The following is an 18,393-nucleotide window of genomic DNA, read 5'->3' as shown; positions in this document are numbered from 1 at the left end:
ACCCACAATAAAGCTGGCACGGTGGGTTAACCCCTTCCTTGCCTTAGCGGTTAGTTGCTAAGGTAATGACGTGGGCTGTACATGCATTTTTCCTGCCTCGGATGCATGCCGGGGGGCTCCGGTGCGGGTATCAGCTCCGGAGACTCCCGGCATCAGTCACAGGCAGGAAAAAGGGCTGATTTTTTCTAAGTGTCGCCCGGGCCGATGCTTCTCCTCCACCAACTTGCCAACTTTAGTTGGCGGGAGGAATTGTCGGAAAACTCTCCATTTTGGAGTGCCGATCAGCACCGAAAAGCTGATCGGGGCTACCTGAATTCCACCGAGTTCAAAAAGTGCCGATAAGTGGCTTATCGGCAGCCGGATGCCGATAATTTGTTATCGGGAAGAAAAGTTGCCGATAATTCCCACTTATCGGCGCTTACTGAATCTGGAGGGCAAAAAATGGCGAAAAAATGGCGAAAAAGCCTTATCGGGGCTTACTGCATGAGGCCCTAAGTCTCTACTATACGCAAATGACCTGCTCCTGCTGTCTCCAACAGAACAAGGCCTCCAACAGAAACTGGCAATACTAGAAAAATTCAGCCAGACCTGGGCACTCTCTGTGAACCTAGAAAAAAACAGAATAATGGTATTCCAGAAAAAATCTAAAAAACATCCAACCATATCTCAATTCACACTGGACGACAATGCACTGGAACAGACAACGAGCTACACATACCTTGGTCTAACAATCAGCTCATCAGGGAAATTCAACCTGGCCATAAATACACTGAAGGAGAAGGCCCGCAGAGCATTTTATGCAATAATGAAAAAGATGTACCACCTCAAACCACCAATAAGAATCTGGATGAAAATATTCAACAGCATCATCACACCCATCCTTCTGTATGGCAGCGAGATGTGGGGCCCTGTAACATACCCAGACTCCACAAAATGGGATACCAGCCCAACAGAAGTACTGCATCTGGAGTTCTGCAAACACCTTCTCCAAGTACACAGGAGTACATCAAACAATGCATGCCGGGCTGAGCTGGGCCCCTTTCCTCTACTGATCACTGTACAGAAGAGAGCACTGACATTCTGGGCTCACCTAAACACCAGCCACCCACAGTCTTACTGCTACAGAGCAATGTGAAGCCAGGACCTTCTCACTAACCGTGTGCCATCAAACAACTTGTCCTCTCACTCCAAGGACAAAACCCCACACAGATTAACAACCTGCCGAAAAAAGAAATCAACTCAATCTCCAACGAAATGAAGAAGCAGTATGTGACAAGATGGGAAAATTATATCCAGCGCTCAAAGAAGCTGGAGACCTACCACAGCCTACAGAGAGAATACACTCTGGCACCCTACCTACTGAAGGTGAAAGACCCAAAACAGAGACAGACCCTGGGCCAGTACAGAATAAGTGCCCACAGCCTAGAAATAGAAACAGGCAGACACAGACAGAACTGGAAGCCCCGGGAGATGAGACTGTGCCAAAGATGTGAGGTAGAAGATGAAACGCACTTCCTGTTGCGATGCACAAAATACTCTGAAGTGAGGATTTCCCACCTAGAGAAACTCACTGCTGTTATCCAGAACTTTAATAATATAGAGGAAAACCAAAAAATAGCGATCCTCCTGAGAGAAGATGAAACCACAGCAGAACTGGCTGCACACTATATCAGCACTTGCCACAAGCTGAGAGATGTCCACTAACCCCCACACCCCTGCGCGAAACTGTTACCCATATACCCTGCAATCATTATACCCTACCCCCTAGTATCCGTGTAACTATTGTCCCCCACCCCTTACTATTCACGCTTTGGCAATACTGAAATGTTCTTTCGTCATGCCAATAAAGCTGATTTGATTTGTGTGTGTATGTGTATACACCTAAATGGTATGTAGATAGCATATCTCTCTCGTATGTATGTTTGTGTGTGTGTATATATATATATATATATATATATCTCCCTCTCTAGTTACATATATTCACACACCTATATACTCATAGACACCTATATAAGGGTGTATATAGGTGTGTGCGGGTATATAGGTGTGTGTGGGAATATAGCGGTGTGTGTGTGGGTATATAGCGGTGTGTGTGTGGGTATATAGCGGTGTGTGTGTGGGTATATAGCGGTGTGTGTGTGGGGGTATATAGCGGTGTGTGTGTGGGGGTATATAGCGGTGTGTGTGTGTGGGTATATAGCGGTGTGTGTGTGGGGGTATATAGCGGTGTTTGTGTGGGGGTATATAGCGGTGTGTGTGTGTGGGTATATAGCTGTGTGTGTGTGTGGGTATATAGCTGTGTGTGTGTGGGTATATAGCGGTGTGTGTGTGTATATAGCGGTGTGTGTGTGGGGGTATATAGCGGTGTGTGTGCGTGTGGGTATATAGTGGTCTGTGTGTGTGTGGGTATATAGCGGTGTGTGTGTGTGTGGGTATATAGCGGTGTGTGTGTGTGTGTGTGGGTATATAGCGGTGTGTGGGTATATAGTGGTGTGTGTTTGTGGGTATATAGCGGTTTGTGTGTGTGTGGATATGTAGCGGTGTGTGTGTGTGTATATAGCGGTGTGTGTGGGTATATAGCGGTGTGTGTGTGGGTATATAGCGCTGTGTGTGTGTGTGGGTATATAGCGGTGTGTGTGGGTATATAGGTATATAGCGGTGTGTGTGGGTATATAGGTATATAGCGGTGTGTGTGGGTATATAGCGGTGTGTGGGGGTATATAGCGGTGTGTGGGGGTATATAGCGGTGTGTGTGGGTATATAGCGGTGTGTGTGGGTATATAGCGGTGTGTGTGTGTGTGGGTATATAGCGGTGTGTGTGTGGGTATATAGCGGTGTGTGTGTGTGGGTATATAGCGGTATGTGTGTGTGTGTGGGTATATAGCGGTGTGTGTGTGTGGGTATTGTGACAAACGGCTTACTCCGGGGCTCCGCCGTCTGTCCGGGACTGTTAGAACACGGTCTTTTAGGGTAGGTTAAATGATGAGACGTCACGTACTGTTCCTTTAAACAGGCTATGCCTGGTTTATTCAGTCCCAGGCACTGAGACTGCCACAGTTTAAACAGAAAACAAAGCCAAACAAAAAGCTGCTCGTCTGAGCGATAACTTAAACTTAGATGTCCCTGACTCAGAGTTGGAAGTGGCTTGTCCACTTCCACCAACAAAATAAGTACCTTTGCAGTCTTTAGACAAACTAACAGAATGAATGAAGCGATTTGGGAAAGAGGCTTTCTCACCCCTCTGCAGTTCAGCAGCCTTCCAGGCTCTTGGGCGGGGCCCAGAGGAAACAGGAAACAGGTCTTATATACCTGAACTCTAATCAGCATGACAGGTGACAGAAAACAGGCAGCAGACAAACTGTGGAATGGAGTGCCTGTACCACGAGGCTGCCCTGTTCAGCTTAGACAGGACAGAAACTGTTCAGTATCCTGGGAGCCCTGTATATGGAGTTTATTACCAACCCCTGGTTTCTGTCACATATCCTCCCCCCCAGCTCAGACCTCGAGGGGTGAGCGACCATGGATATTAGGGAGTGCATCCTTGACAACCCGTCGGCATTGCCATGTTTGTGCCCTGACCTGTGTTCCACAGAAAATTTAAAGGGCTGTAGGCTTAGGAACCACCTGGTCACCCTAGCGTTCTTCTCCCTATTTTGACACATCCAGGTAAGGGGTGCATGATCTGTGACCAATCGGAACTTTCTCCCCAACAGATAATACTTGAGTGTCTCTACAGCCCACTTTATTGCGAGACACTCTTTCTCGACTATGGAGTAATTTTTCTCCTGGGGATTTAGTTTCCTACTTAAATAAAGGATGGGGTGCTCCTCCCCTTGAGACTCCTGGGAGAGTACCGCCCCCAGCCCTACCTCAGATGCGTCGGTTTGGACTACGAACTCTTTGGAGAAGTCAGGTGTGACCAACACTGGTTGGGCACAGAGAGCTTCTTTCAGGCTTCTAAAGGCCTGTTCGGCTTCGGGGGACCACTTTACCATTAGCGGTCCTCTTGCTTTTGTGAGGTCGGTTAGTGGGGTTGCCTTAGTTGCAAAATTGGGAATAAACCTCCTATAGTAGCCAATTAACCCCAAAAAGGTCCTTACTTGTTTTTTTGTGACTGGCCTTGGCCAATTTTGTATCGCCTCTACTTTGAGTGTTTGTGGTTTGAGTAACCCTCTACCAATAGAATACCCCAGATACTTGGCCTCCTCCAGACCAATAGTGCATTTAGCGGGGTTAGCAGTTAGTCCAGCAGACCGAACTGCGTCGAGCACAGCTTGGACCTTTGGAAGGTGGGACTGCCAATCTTCACTATGGATTACCACATCATCCAGGTAGGCGGCAGCGTACCGAACATGTGGTTTTAAAATTTTATCCATCATTCTTTGGAATGTGGCGGGAGCTCCATGTAAGCCAAAAGGCAGCACCTTATATTGAAAGAGGCCGTCTGGGGTTGAGAAGGCTGTTTTTTCTTTTGCCCTTTCTGTGAGGGGAACCTGCCAGTACCCTTTTGTTAGGTCTAGGGTTGTGAGATATCGGGCTTTGCCCAGTCTCTCTACAAGTTCATCCACCCTGGGCATAGGATAAGTATCAAATTTTGACACCGCGTTTAGTTTCCGGTAGTCATTACAAAACCTTGTTGTACCGTCTGGCTTTGGGACTAAAACTATAGGGCTGTTCCACCCACTTTGGGATTCCTCAATTACGCCTAGTTTTAGCATTTTTTTAACCTCTAAACTTATAGCCTCTCTCTTGGCCTCTGGGATTCGGTACGGTTTAAGGTTAACTCGGACCCCCGGTTCAGAGACTATGTCATGTTTAATTACGTTAGTTTTACCTGGCTGTGTAGAGAAGATTTCTTTGTTCCTTCTCACTAAACTCTGGACCTCTCGTTTCTGATGCACGGACAGTGTTTCAGCTATGCTAACCTCTGGGTCAGTTTCTTGATTCTCTGACGGACCTGGGGGTACTAGGGTTAACAAGACCTCTCTATCTTTCCAGGGCTTGAGTAGGTTTATATGGTAAATTTGCTCAGGTTTCCTCCTACCTGGCTGCCTTACCCTATAATTTACTTCTCCCACTCTTTCCAAGACCTCATATGGCCCATGCCATTTAGCAAGGAATTTACTCTCCACGGTGGGAACCAGAACTAGTACCCTATCACCTGGAAAAAAAATTCTGACCCTAGCACCCTTATTATACGTATTCCTTTGTGCTTCTTGAGCTTTCTCCATGTGTTCCCTCACTATGGGTAGGACTGCAGCAATGCGGTCCTGCATTTGGGCAACATGCTCTATTACACTTCTGTAAGGGGTAACCTCGTGTTCCCAAGTTTCTTTGGCTATATCCAGTAAGCCCCTTGGATGTCGGCCATACAATAGTTCAAACGGGGAGAAGCCTGTGGATGACTGGGGAACTTCCCTAATGGCAAATAACAGGTATGGTAACAAACAGTCCCAGTTTTTCCCATCCTTATCGACCGCCCGGCGTAACATGCTCTTTAAGGTTTTATTGAACCTTTCCACTAAACCATCTGTTTGTGGATGATAGACTGAGGTTCTGAGATGCTTGATTTTTAGGAGTTTACATAGCTCTTTTGTTACTTGGGACATAAATGGTGTTCCCTGGTCAGATAAGATCTCTTTAGGAATTCCGACCCGGGAAAACAGAAGTACTAACTCTTTTGCTATGTTTTTAGCAGAGGTGCTACGTAGGGGAACTGCCTCCGGATATCGGGTAGCATAATCTAATATTACCAATATATGCTGATGTCCCCTAGCAGACTTTATTAGGGGTCCTACTAGATCCATAGCAATCCGGTCAAATGGTACCTCTATTATGGGAAGGGGTACCAATGGGCTGCGGTATGCTTTGAACGGGGCGGTGATCTGACATTCTGGGCATGAGGAACAATAGTTTGTAATTTCTGCCAGAACCCCAGGCCAATAAAAGCTTCGGAGAACCTTTTCTTTTGTCTTTTCCACCCCTAGGTGTCCCCCCAATGGATGACTATGTGCGAGGTGTAATACTACGTTACGGAATGTCCGTGGTACCAACAATTGTTTAGTTGTAACTGATTTTCTTTTATCAACCCGATATACTAGGTCGTTCTCTACCTTGAAGTAGGGGTAAGCAAGTGACCTATCTGGTTGGCCATGAGTACTATTCTGGTCCCGTATATTTCCCCTTGCTACCGCTAATGTGGGGTCCTCCCACTGGGCCTTCTTAAAACTCCCAGGACTGACCTCCAGGTCAGCGAGGGTCTTATCCTGTACTGGGGTGGTAAGTGCCTGATCAACATCTTGATTTGGGGTATTCCCTACCAAAGTAGTGATGGGGAAGGGAATTTCACAGCACTCCTCCTTTTCCCCCTTCTTATTTGGGCCCTCGTCAACCTCCATTTCTGAAAAAGGGAAAGGATTTGTTTCTTCTAACACTTCGTTATGGTCTGCTATTGAACTCTGGGCGCTATTCTGAGCTGGGGACCACATTTTTAGAAAATGGGGAAAGTCGGTCCCTATTAACACATCATGTGCCAGTTTGGGTACAACACCCACCTTGAAATCTAAAGAACCAAATTCTGTTTCAAAAAAAACATCAACAGTGGAATATTCATGATTATCCCCATGTATACAACAAATTGCCACTCTTTGTGAACTGTTTACCTGTTTCTTCTTAATGGGCAATAGGTATTCGGACACTAGTGTGACCATACTCCCAGAGTCAAGAAGTGCCCGAACCCTCTTACCATTAACCTTTACAAATGCCCACAGATGGTTATTCAAGGGGTCCTCTGGGCTAGGGCCCATACATTGGGACAACAGCGAATAAGGTTCCACGCTGTTGCATTGCATGGGCTCATCATTTAGTGGGCAGATTTTTGCTGTGTGGCCTCTCTCATGACAATTTACACATTTAGGTACATAGTCTGTGTCCCACTTAGAGCCTTTTCCCGGCTCCCCATGTTGGCTATTGCCCTTAGTGTGCGAACCACTGTTGCTGGAGCGGCGTGAAGGTGGTCGCCGCTCTTCAGCGCCCCTTAACCCCGGTACCCTTTTACCGTCTCTGGAAGAGTCCTGGAACCTCGGATAGTGGGGTTGCTCCACGACTGTGGGTTGCGGGTGCTCTTCTGCTGCACTGTACCTTTCTACAAGGGCCACAAGCTCATCCGCATTGTGGGGGTCACTCCGACTGACCCAACGTCGTAAGGCAGAGGGAAGTTTCCTCAAGAACTGGTCCATGACCAACCGTTCCACGATGTGGCTTGCTGAGTTGATCTCGGGTTGTAGCCACTTCCGGGCGAGGTGGATGAGGTCATACATCTGGCTTCGGGTGGCTTTATCCATCGTGAAGGACCATGCGTGAAACCTTTGGGCACGAACAGCCGTGGTTACGCCGAGGCGGGCGAGGATCTCGAACTTCAATTTTGCATAGACGTTAGCTTCGGCTGGCTCTAGATCAAAGTAAGCCTTCTGGGGTTCGCCACTTAGGAAGGGTGCGATTAGACCAGCCCACTCAGCTTCTGGCCATCCCTCTCTCTGTGCCGTGCGTTCAAACGTGAGAAGATAGGCTTCCACATCATCCGAGGGTCCCATCTTCTGAAGGTAGTGGCTTGCCCTGGTCATTTTCGGAACTGGGGCTGCCTCTGCCAGTGGAAGGTTACTGATAGTCCCCCTCAGGATCTCGAGTTCCTGCTGTAAGCCCTGAGCGAACCGCTTTTGCTCCTCTCTCAGCAGGCGGTTTGTCTCTTGCTGGTTTGCATTAGTCTCTTGCTGGGCTATTAACAGCTGTCGCTGGGTTTCACTTGCCTGTTGCTGGGCTTCATTCGCGTCTTTCTGGACAGCGACATTGCGTACCAGCGCACTCACCACGTCTTCCATCTTGTTTGGAGAGAGAGAAAAAAAAACCTTTTTTTTTTTTTTTTTTTTTTTTTAAAGTTCTTTAACCCCCAGACCTTTCAGTGTTCTGCCCGCATTCTCCACCATATGTGACAAACGGCTTACTCCGGGGCTCCGCCGTCTGTCCGGGACTGTTAGAACACGGTCTTTTAGGGTAGGTTAAATGATGAGACGTCACGTACTGTTCCTTTAAACAGGCTATGCCTGGTTTATTCAGTCCCAGGCACTGAGACTGCCACAGTTTAAACAGAAAACAAAGCCAAACAAAAAGCTGCTCGTCTGAGCGATAACTTAAACTTAGATGTCCCTGACTCAGAGTTGGAAGTGGCTTGTCCACTTCCACCAACAAAATAAGTACCTTTGCAGTCTTTAGACAAACTAACAGAATGAATGAAGCGATTTGGGAAAGAGGCTTTCTCACCCCTCTGCAGTTCAGCAGCCTTCCAGGCTCTTGGGCGGGGCCCAGAGGAAACAGGAAACAGGTCTTATATACCTGAACTCTAATCAGCATGACAGGTGACAGAAAACAGGCAGCAGACAAACTGTGGAATGGAGTGCCTGTACCACGAGGCTGCCCTGTTCAGCTTAGACAGGACAGAAACTGTTCAGTATCCTGGGAGCCCTGTATATGGAGTTTATTACCAACCCCTGGTTTCTGTCACAGTATATAGCGGTGTGTGTGTGTGTGTGGGTATATAGCGGTGTGTGTGTGTGTGTGGGTATATAGCGGCGTGTGTGTGTGTGGGTATATAGCTGTGTGTGTGTGTGTGTGTGGGTATATAGCGGTGTGTGTGGGTATATAGTGGTGTGTGTGTGTGTGGGTATATAGCGGTGTGTGTGTGTGTGTGGGTATATAGCGGTGTGTGTGTGTGTGTGTGTGGGTATATAGCGGTGTGTGTGTGTGTGTGTATATAGCGGTGTGTGTGTGGGTATATAGCGGTGTCGGTGTGTGGCTATATAGCGGTGTGTCGGTGTGTGTGTGTGTGTGGGTATATAGCGGTGTGTGTGTGTGTGGGTATATAGCGGTGTGTGTGTGTGTGTATATATAGCGGTGTGTGTGTGGGTATATAGCGGTGTCGGTGTGTGGCTATATAGCGGTGTGTCGGTGTGTGTGTGTGTGTGGGTATATAGCGGTGTGTGTGTGTGTGTGGGTATATAGCGGTGCGTGTGTGGGTATATAGCAGTGCGTGTGTGGGTATATAGCTGTGCGTGTGTGGGTATATAGCTGTGCGTGTGTGGGTATATAGCTGTGCGTGTGTGGGTATATAGCTGTGCGTGTGTGGGTATATAGCTGTGCGTGTGTGGGTATATAGCTGTGCGTGTGGGGCTATATAGCTGTGCGTGTGGGGGTATATAGCGGTGTGTGTGGGGGTACATAGCGGTGCGCGCGTGTTTTGGATAGATTGTAGGGGAGACAGGTGAGAGGCAGGAAGGCCGGACAGCAGGTTACAGTAATCGAGACGGGAGAGAATGAGGGTCTGAGTCAGAGATTTAGCAGTCGAGCAACAGAGGAAAGGGCGTATCTTTGTTATATTGCGGAGGAAAAAGCGACAGGTTTTAGAAATGTTTTGAATGTGAGGGGCAATTGTGAGAGAGGAGTGTGACCCCTAGGCAGCGTGCTTGGGCTACTGGGTGAATGATTGTAGTTCCAACAGTAAGGCCTGGGACATAGTAAAGACTTTGGTGCTGCTGCTCGCTCTTGCTTGCTTGCTGCCGCTCGCTCTACCAGGAGCTTCTTGCTGTCCTGGCAGGGGAGACAGCAAGCGCGCTTGGGAGGCGGGTATCACTGTGTGTGTGTATCACTTGGGAGCTGTCTGTGTGTGTGTGATTGGGTAAACTGTGTGTCACTTTGAAGTGGTCTGTGTGTTTGTGTGTCTCTGGGGAACGTGTGTGTGTGTGTGTGTGTATATTATATAATATTTTAAAAATTAAAAAAAAAGACATGGGAGAATAAATTATTTATTAACATTGTACAACTTTGATAAATATATACATACACCACACACCACACACCACACACCACACACACACCTCTGTGCTGCCTCTACTCTGTCTGGTGGCTCCGACACAGTAGTAAAAATGCCAGCTGCAGCCCCATTTGATGGGAGCGGTCACGTGACCGCTCCTCCTCTCCCCCAAGCGGCAAAATTTCAAACTTGCCTGTCTCTTCTTATTTTCTCAGCCTCCGCACGCATCAGCAAGCATGCGGAGGGAGGAACTATAGCCGCGCTGATTCCAGATGCAGGGGCTTTGTGCATCTGTTCAGCGCAGCTCAGCCCGCCTCAGCGACGCTGATTTTACTATGTCCTAGGCCTAATGTGGAAGGATTTAGCAGGGCCAGGTTTGGGAGGAAGTATGAGGAGCTCTGTTTTAGCCATGTTGAGTTTAAGGCGGCGGAGGGCCATCCAGGATGATGTAGAAGAGAGACATTCAGAAACTTTGGTCTGTACAGCAGGTGTAAGGTCGGGTGTTGAAAAGTATATTTGTGTGTCGTCAGCATAGAGGTGATAATTAAACCCAAAAGATGTTATTAGGTCACCTAGAGAGAGTGTGTACAGAGAAAAAAGAGGAGGTCCCAGGATAGAGCCCTGGGGTACCCCCACAGAGATCAATAGAGGAGGAGGTGTTAGCAGAAGAGACACTGAAAGTACGATGGGAGAGGTAGGATGAGATCCAGGATAGAGCTTTGTTCCGAATACCAAGAGTATGGAGAATGTGAAGGAGAAGAGGGTGGTCCACGGTGTTAAATGCTGCAGACAGGTCGAGTAATATGAGCAGAGTGTAATGACCTCTGTCTTTGGCAGCATGGAGGTCGTCAGTTATTTTAGTGAGGGCTCTTTCAGTGGAGTGAGCAGTGCGGAAGCCAGATTGTAGAGGGTCTAGGAGAGAATAGGTGTTGAGAAAATGGAGCAAGCGAGAGAATACAAGACGTTCAAGGAGTTTAGAGGGAAAAGGCAGGAGGGAGACAGGTCAATAGTTAGAAAGACAGGTAGGGTCAAGCTTTCTGTTTTTTAGTAATGGTATAACTGTTGCATGTTTGAAGGAGGATGGAAAGGTTCCAGAGCAGAGAGAGGAGTCAAAAATGTGTGTGAGAGTAGGGATTATAGTAGGAGCAAGAGGTTTACGGAGATGGGAGGGAATGGGGTCAAGAGGGCAAGTGGTAGAGGGAGAAGAGGCGATCAACAGCGACACATCCTCCTCTGAAACAGTGGAAAAAGAGTCAAGGAAGGCAGGAGGAGAGTTAGGAAGAGGTGTCGGATGGGAGGAAGAAACAGAGGGGATGTTCTGCCGTATGGATTCCACCTTTTCCTTAAAATAGTCAGCAAAGTCCTGAGCGGAGATGGAGGAAGGAGAGGCAGCTGAGGGTGGTTTGAGTAGAGTGTCAAAGACAGAACAGTCAGCGTGGGTTAGACTTGTGCATGTTGATTAGTGAAGAAAAGTAGGCTTGTTTAGCTTGAGGGCAGAGTTGAAACAGGATAGCATAAATTTGTAGTGAAGGAAGTCTGCGAGAGTATGAGATTTCCTCCAGAGGCATTCAGAGGAACGAGTGGAGGAACGCAGCATGCGCGTGTGGGAATCTAGCCAGGGTCTAGGGTTAGAAGGGCGAGTGTGCCAGTGAGAAAGCGGGGCATGTAGATCAAGAGAGGACAAGGCAGAGTTGTAGTTCCTGACCAGGTTGTCAGGGTCTGTAGCAGAGCTGAGAGAGGAGAGGGAGCAGTGTAAAGTGGACTCAAAGTCAGGTAAGTGAATAGAGCGCAGGTTTCTGCAGAACCAGGGGGTAGATGGAGGTGGAGAAGGGGAGAAGCGAGATAGAGAGAATGAGATGAGGTGATGGTCAGAGAGAGAAAAAGGGGAAATGGAGAAATCAGAGAGAAGTTTTTAGTGAAAACCAGGTTTAAGTAGTGGCCATCCTTGTGGGTGCTGGCTGCAGTCCACTGTTGAAGGCCAAAAGAAGAGGTTAGAGAAAGAAAGCGGGAAGCCCAAGGGAGAGAGGGGTCATCAATGTGGCAATTGAAGTCCCCAAGGAGAAGAACAGGGGAGTCTAAGGAGAGAAAGAAAGAGAGCCAGGATTCAAAGTGAGAGGAAAAGGCAGAGGGGGGATGAGTAGAGGTAGGTGGGCGATAGATGACCGCCACATGGACAGGGAGAGGAGAGAAGATCTGGACAGTGTGAGCCTCAAAGGAGGGAAAAGCAAGAGTGGGGAATAGGAAGGGTTCGGTAACGGCAGAGAGAGGAGAGCAGGAGCCCCACGCCCCCACCCCTGCCACCAGGGCGCGGAGTGTGGGAGAAGGAAAGGCCACCATAGGAGAGGGCAGCTTCCAGAGCAGAGTCAGACTGAGTGAGCCAAGTCTCAGTTATAGCAAATAGGAGCAGAGAGTGAGAGAGAAAGAAGTCATGCACAGAGAGGAACTTGTTAGAGAGGGAGCGAGCATTCCAAAGGGCACAGGAGAAAGCGAGAGAGGAGGGAGGGTGGCAGGGGATGGGTACGAGGTTGGAGGGGTTAACACCAGAAGGAGTAGAAGTTGCATGTGGGAGGCGAGGACAAGAGCAAGTAGAAATAAGGCAGGGACCAGGATTGGGAGAGATATCCCCAGAAGCAAGAAGGAGAAGCATAGATAGAAAGAGGATGTGAGAATTTGTAGGTGTGTTTTAGTGCAGGGGGAATAGCTGTGTGGTGTCAGAGGACGCAGGTAAGAAAGGAGTTCATGTGAACAGAGAAGTGGTGAAGGAAGGAGAGATGGAAATATATGAATAGAGTTAGAGACATACTGAGGCTGGTAAAAAGAAGTGCATCATTTGAGAAGAAGTGAAGTCACAGCAAATATAAATGGTAAAGGCAGCATCACAGCAGTAATGATGCAGTCTGGTATAGATGATATCCTCCTTTCCAGCGTAGTTCAAATGCAGGAATCAGGGCCAGATGGGGTGTCCACTTCTTCCTCACTTCTTTTTGAACTTCCTTTTAAACTTCAGTTGTTCAGTAGTCCTGCCACTTATAATGTGCATATAATAGTATATATAATATATAATGTGTATATAATAGTATATAGCGGGATGTTATACACAGTCTGTAGATAACAGGTCAGTTATACAGGGGTATGTTATACACAGTCTGTATATAACAGGTCAGTATACAGGGGGATATTATACACAATGTCTGTATATAACAGGTCAGTATACAGGGGGATGTTATACACAGTGTCTGTATATAACAGGTCAGTATACAGGGGGATATTATACACTGTATATAACAGGTCACTATACAGGGGGGTGTTATACACAGTGTATGTATATAACAGGTCAGCATACAGGGGGATGTTATACACAGTGTCTGTATATAACAGGTCAGTATACAGGGGGATATTATACACTGTATATAACAGGTCAGTATACAGGGGGATATTATACACAGTGTATGTATATAACAGGTCAGTTATACAGGGGGATATTATACACTGTATATAACAGGTCAGTATACAGGGGGATGTTATACACAGTGTCTGTATATAACAGGTCAGCATACAGGGGGATGTTATACACAATGTCTGTATATAACAGGTCACTCACTATACAGGGGGATGTTATACACAGCGCCATTATATAACAGGTCAGTATACAGGGGGATGTTATACACAGTCTGTATATAACAGGTCAGGGGGGTGTTATACACAGCGCCAGTATATGGGGGTCGCTGCGCGTCACCTCCACACTTTACGCTATGAGGGGCGGAGTCTAGCCGCTCACTCGTCAGTCAGCGGGTGGGTCGCTTGTGACGTCGCCGTGACGCACCCGGAAGTGGCTGCCGATACCCCGAAGGAGAGTACCGGGGATACCCAGGGACCGGAAGCTGCGGCATGAAACCGGAAGGGACCGGGTGGGCCCTGAACTACACCTGACCGGTTAGAACCAGGGAGCAAGGGGTTAATCATTGCGCTGCGGGTAACTGGCAGGGAAGGGGTTAACCATTGCTCTGCCGGGGAAGGGGTTAACCATTGCTCTTCCAGGGAAGGGGTTAACCATTGCTCTGCCAGGGAAGGGGTTAACCGTAGCTCTGTAGCTCTGGCAGGGAAGGGGTTAACCATTGCTCTGGCAGGGAGGGGGTTAATCATTGTTCTGCCGGTCTCTGACAGGGAAGGGGTTAATCATTGCTCTGCCGGTCTCTCTGGCAGGGAAGGGGTTAATCGTGGCTCCTCGATGGTTTCTGCGCCTGTCTCACGGGCGGCACACCTCTGTGAGCACAGGACTTGCGTATGTGACACGGGGTAATACATACAGCTATCTGTCTGAGCCATTAATCTCCCCCGCGGGGTCCCTCACGTGAGTCATATCCCCCCTCACACCATTACTCTGCACCTCATCTTGCTGCCACGGCGGGTAACGGGAAGGTCTCACCCAAACATGGAATCGACACGCCACCCGTTGTAGCAAAAAATGTCCGAAAATGCCGTTACTCTCAAGATTTCAATTAGGGTCCGAGAGACAACACACCAATTATATTGGGGATGTCATATACAGAACTAGTCCAGTGCTTGGTTACCGGGAAAGCAAGATTACACGAACATACGGTATAGTACGTGCGGCCCGTTTCATAGATAAACGCGGCGCTCCGAACAGAAAGCGCGGCGTCTGGTCACGGGACAATATCCGAGCGCTCGCAGAGATTGGAAGAGGTAAATCCGCGCGCCCATTTTTAGGATGGAACTGCTAACTAAAATGGTGTGTGTGTGCATGTGTGTGTGGCAGTGCTCTCTCGGGCGTTTTGCTGTGACCAAAATGCTTCCCACTTCGGTGCGACCTCCGGTCCTGCGCCTGACCGGCCACTACAAAAACTGCCGCGTAAATGTCCCGCACGGGACCGCTTCACTGCCTATACAGGCCGCTCTGACGCGCCATCTTTAAATGTCCTGCGGGACTAGGCAGTGTAGCGTTCTCGACCGGGGCATTTAAACACGCAGTTGTAGGAGCGGCAGGCCGGGTCTGGTACGTTGCGGAAGTGTCCCAGTGGTGGCATTTTGGTCGCGGTGAAACGTCCCATTCCGCTGGCAGGGAGGGGAGTTGCAGCGCGGGTCTTTGGCAGGGAGAGCGTGGATCTGGCAATGCGGGGATTACCGCAGTGCTGGGGTCACTGGCAAGGCGTGTCTCTGGCAGTGTGGGGGGGGGGGTTCTCTCTGGCAGGGTGGGGGGTTTCTCTGGTTGGATGGGGTCTCAGACGGGCCTGTGGTTGGGCGGGGTTTACCGCGTGTTTCTCTCTTGCAGAGAGTGGCTGGATGGCGGAGTTTGCGTCGGCATCCCGCGCCCTGGTGGAGGACTTTGTGCGGTACAAGCTGTGTCAGCGCGGTCTGAGGCCGGAGCCAGCGGGGGGCGCTTCCTGCCCTCTTCATGCCGCGATGCGTGCTGCTGGGCACGTGTTTGAGGAGCGTTTCCGGCAGGAGTTCAGCGGGTTCTCTGGGCAGATCCATGTGACTCCCAGCACGGCGTACCCACGATTCGCCGAGGTGGCAGGTGACCTCTTCCGGGACGGCGTGAACTGGGGGCGCGTGGTGGCGTTCTTTGTGTTAGGAGCCGCGCTCTGCGTAGAGATAGAGAGCGTCAACACAGAGATGTCACCGCTGGTACTGCGGATACAGGACTGGATGGGGACTTACCTGGAGACCAACCTCAGGGACTGGATACAGAACAACGGGGGCTGGGTGTGGGTCCTACCTTAACCCGCCCCCACTACCCCTCCCCTAATTGCCTTCTCCCCCCCTTCTCTTCTCTCCCCCCCCTTCCCTTCTCTCCCCCCCTTCCCTTCTCTCCCCCCCTTCCCTTCTCTCCCCCTCTTCCCTTCTCCCCCCCTCTTCCCTTCTCTCCCCCTCCGCCCTTCTCTCCCCCCCTCGCCCCTTCTCTCCCCCCCTCGCCCCTTCTCTCCCCCCCTCGCCCCTTCTCTCCCCCCGCTCGCCCCTTCTCTCCCCCCCTCGCCCCTTCTCTCCCCCCCTCGCCCCTTCTCTCCCCCCTCCTCTCCCCCCCCTCGCCCCTTCTCTCCCCCGCCTCCTCTCCCCCCTCGCCCCTTATCTCCCCCCCCTCGCCCCTTCTCTCCCCCCCTGCCCCTTCTCTCCCCCCCTGCCCCTTCTCTCCCCCCCTCGCCCCTTCTCTCCCCCCCCTCGCCCCTTCTCTCCCCCCCCTCGCCCCTTCTCTCCCCCCCCTCGCCCCTTCTCTCCCCCCCCTCGCCCCTTCTCTCCCCCCCTCGCCCCTTCTCTCCCCCCCCTCACCCCTTCTCCCCTCCCCTCGCCCCTTCTCCCCCCCCTCGCACCTTCTCCCCCCCCTCGCCCCTTCTCCCCCCCCCCTCGCCCCTTCTCTCCCCCCCCCTCGCCCCTTCTCTCCCCCCCCTCGCCCCTTCTCTCCCCCCCCTCGCCCCTTCTCTCCCCCCCCCTCGCCCCTTCTCTCCCCCCCCCTCGCCCCTTCTCTCCCCCCCCTCGCCCCTTCTCTCCCCCCCCTCGCCCCTTCTCTCCCCCCCTCGCCCCTTTTCTCCCCCCCTCGCCCCTTTTCTCCCCCCCCTCGCCCCTTTTCTCCCCCCCCTCGCCCCTTTTCTCCCCCCCTCGCCCCTTTTCTCCCCCCCTCGCCCCTTCTCTACCCCCCCCTCGCCCCTTCTCTCCCCCCCTCGTCACTTCTCTCGCCCCTTCTCTCCCCCCCCCCTCGCCCCTTCTCTCCCCCCCCTCGCCCCTTCTCTCCCCCCCCCTCGCCCCTTCTCTCCCCCCCCTCGCCCCTTCTCTTCCCCCCCCCTCGCCCCTTCTCTCCCCCCCCCCTCGCCCCTTCTCTCCCCCACCTCGCCCCTTCTCTCCCCCCCCTCGCCCCTTCTCTCCCCCCCCTCGCCCCTTCTCTCCCCCCCTCGCCCCTTCTCTCTCCCCCCCTCGCCCCTTCTCTCTCCCCCCCTCGCCCCTTCTCTCCCCCCCCCTCGCCCCTTCTCTCCCCCCCCCCTCGCCCCTTCTCCCCCCCCCTCGCCCCTTCCTTCTCTTCCCTCCCCCCCTCGCCCCTTCCTTCTCTTCCCCCCCCCTCGCTCCTTCCTTCTCTTCCCCCCCCCCCTCGCTCCTTCCTTCTCTTCCCCCCCCCCCTCGCCCCTTCCTTCTCTTCCCCCCCCCCCTCGCCCCTTCCTTCTCTTCCCCCCCCCCCTCGCCCCTTCCTTCTCTTCCCCCCCTCTCCTAATACCCTCTACTGGAACGGTTGCGATAGAGGACGTGAGAGGGGAACTGGGCCTCTCTGTGCGGGGGTAACAGCGTCTCTGTCCTGCAGAACGGGTTCCTGGCCGTCTACGGGCCCGGTGCGACAGAGGAGGCAAGGAGGCAGCGGGAGGAGAACTGGGTCTCCCTGAAGACGGTCCTTGTGGGCGCGTTGGCACTGGGGGTTCTGGTGACCTTGGGCGCTCTGTTAGCCAGAAAGTGACACCCTGAGTCCTGGGACAGAAACACGAAGTGTTCACTACAAACTCTGCGCTGTCTGCTTGTCTCTGTGTGATTGTGTGTGTCACTGGGTGCGGCTGTATTTGTCTCCTGCGTTGCTCGTGGGTACGTGTGTGTGTGTGTGTGTGTGTGTGTGTGTGTGTGGTATCGTGCATGGTATGCGTACATGTATCGGCCATGCGCTGTTTGTGTGCGCGCACAATACCGATGTACGCGGTGTGCGCCTGTGTTGTGTCGCATACTCTGTGTGCGCGCTATTATTCAATTGTGCTGTGTCACTTTTGTGGTATGTGTTGCGTGTATTATCCTTGTCACATGATGTTTGCGTGCAGTATCTCACTGTGTGTGTGCAAAAAACAAACAATATAGACCGGCGCCTAAAGAGTCCAATATGGGTAGAAAAAAAGTCCAATAGTGATGAAGTGTCAAGAAGTAGTAAATCCAATCTCGCACTTCCAAAATCCACAGCAGGATATTATGTGGCACATGTAAAGCAAAAAGAGAAAACCATCATAGTGCAAAACTGCTAGAAATAATAACAAATAGGACGAACACGACAAGGCAAATACTAGACAAACACAAGCAAGGCTGAGAAATAATACAAAGAGTTAATTTAATACACATAAAAAGAACGTAGGCAGATGCCGAATCCGGTTTGGAAAACCCGGATTCCTACTTACAAGACGTTCGCAATAACCACGCAAAGATATAAGGTGAGTAGTGAACGGCTACGGCGTCAGGTGAATGCGCGGCGTCCAGGCGCTGCTCCAAACTCTGTCCTCCCCTCCGCAACCGGATGTGCGTCACTGGGGGTGGGTCTGAGACGCTCCAAACGCTCTCTGCCACTCCGTGGCCGGAAATACGTCACCGGGGGTGGGTCAAACGCCGGAACCCCCTTCTCCTACTGCTGGTAATGCGATCACGCTCTCGTGAGTACTCTGCCTCAGTCCTTAGAGTAACTCTTACAAACCGCCCAACGCGTTTCGTGTGCTGGATATCACCTGTGGTGTCCCGCAAGGCTCTGTTCTGGGGCCCCTACTCTTCTCAGTGTTCATTAATGA

The 18,393-nt window shown here is 51.1% G+C and overlaps 1 protein-coding gene across 3 annotated transcripts; it reads left to right on the top strand.

Annotated features, from left to right (window-relative positions):
- Positions 1–13,654: 13,654 nt before the first annotated feature.
- LOC142465130 (apoptosis regulator R1-like) lies at positions 13,655–17,731 on the top strand. 3 transcript variants are annotated; one of them, XM_075569067.1, is made up of 3 exons: positions 13,655–14,566; positions 15,153–15,508; positions 17,166–17,731. In XM_075569067.1, exons 1-3 carry the CDS (start codon positions 14,338–14,340, stop codon positions 17,313–17,315), a joined length of 735 nt encoding a protein of 244 aa, XP_075425182.1. In that variant the 5' UTR covers positions 13,655–14,337; the 3' UTR covers positions 17,316–17,731. The 3 variants fall into 3 exon arrangements, with proteins under 3 accessions (XP_075425182.1, XP_075425181.1, XP_075425183.1); XM_075569066.1 differs by having other exon boundaries at positions 15,153–15,586; XM_075569068.1 differs by having other exon boundaries at positions 13,655–13,795; positions 15,153–15,586; positions 17,166–17,730.
- The last annotated feature ends 662 nt before the right edge of the window (positions 17,732–18,393 follow it).

Source organism: Ascaphus truei, chromosome 13 (assembly GCF_040206685.1).
Source record: "Ascaphus truei isolate aAscTru1 chromosome 13, aAscTru1.hap1, whole genome shotgun sequence".
NCBI classification, from domain to species: Eukaryota; Metazoa; Chordata; class Amphibia; order Anura; family Ascaphidae; genus Ascaphus; species Ascaphus truei.
This window is presented reverse-complemented; position numbering and strand designations above follow the sequence as displayed.

Bases quoted from the DNA above. Each gene is read 5' to 3' on its own strand.
- LOC142465130 (XM_075569066.1), top strand. From the start codon at position 14,338: ATGCCGTTACTCTCAAGATTTCAATTAGGGTCCGAGAGACAACACACC. The intron at 14,567-15,152 runs GTAAATCCGCGC...TCTCTCTTGCAG, and splicing joins GCTCGCAGAGATTGGAAGAG to AGAGTGGCTGGATGGCGGAG. The intron at 15,587-17,165 runs GTGTGGGTCCTA...TCTGTCCTGCAG, and splicing joins TACAGAACAACGGGGGCTGG to AACGGGTTCCTGGCCGTCTA.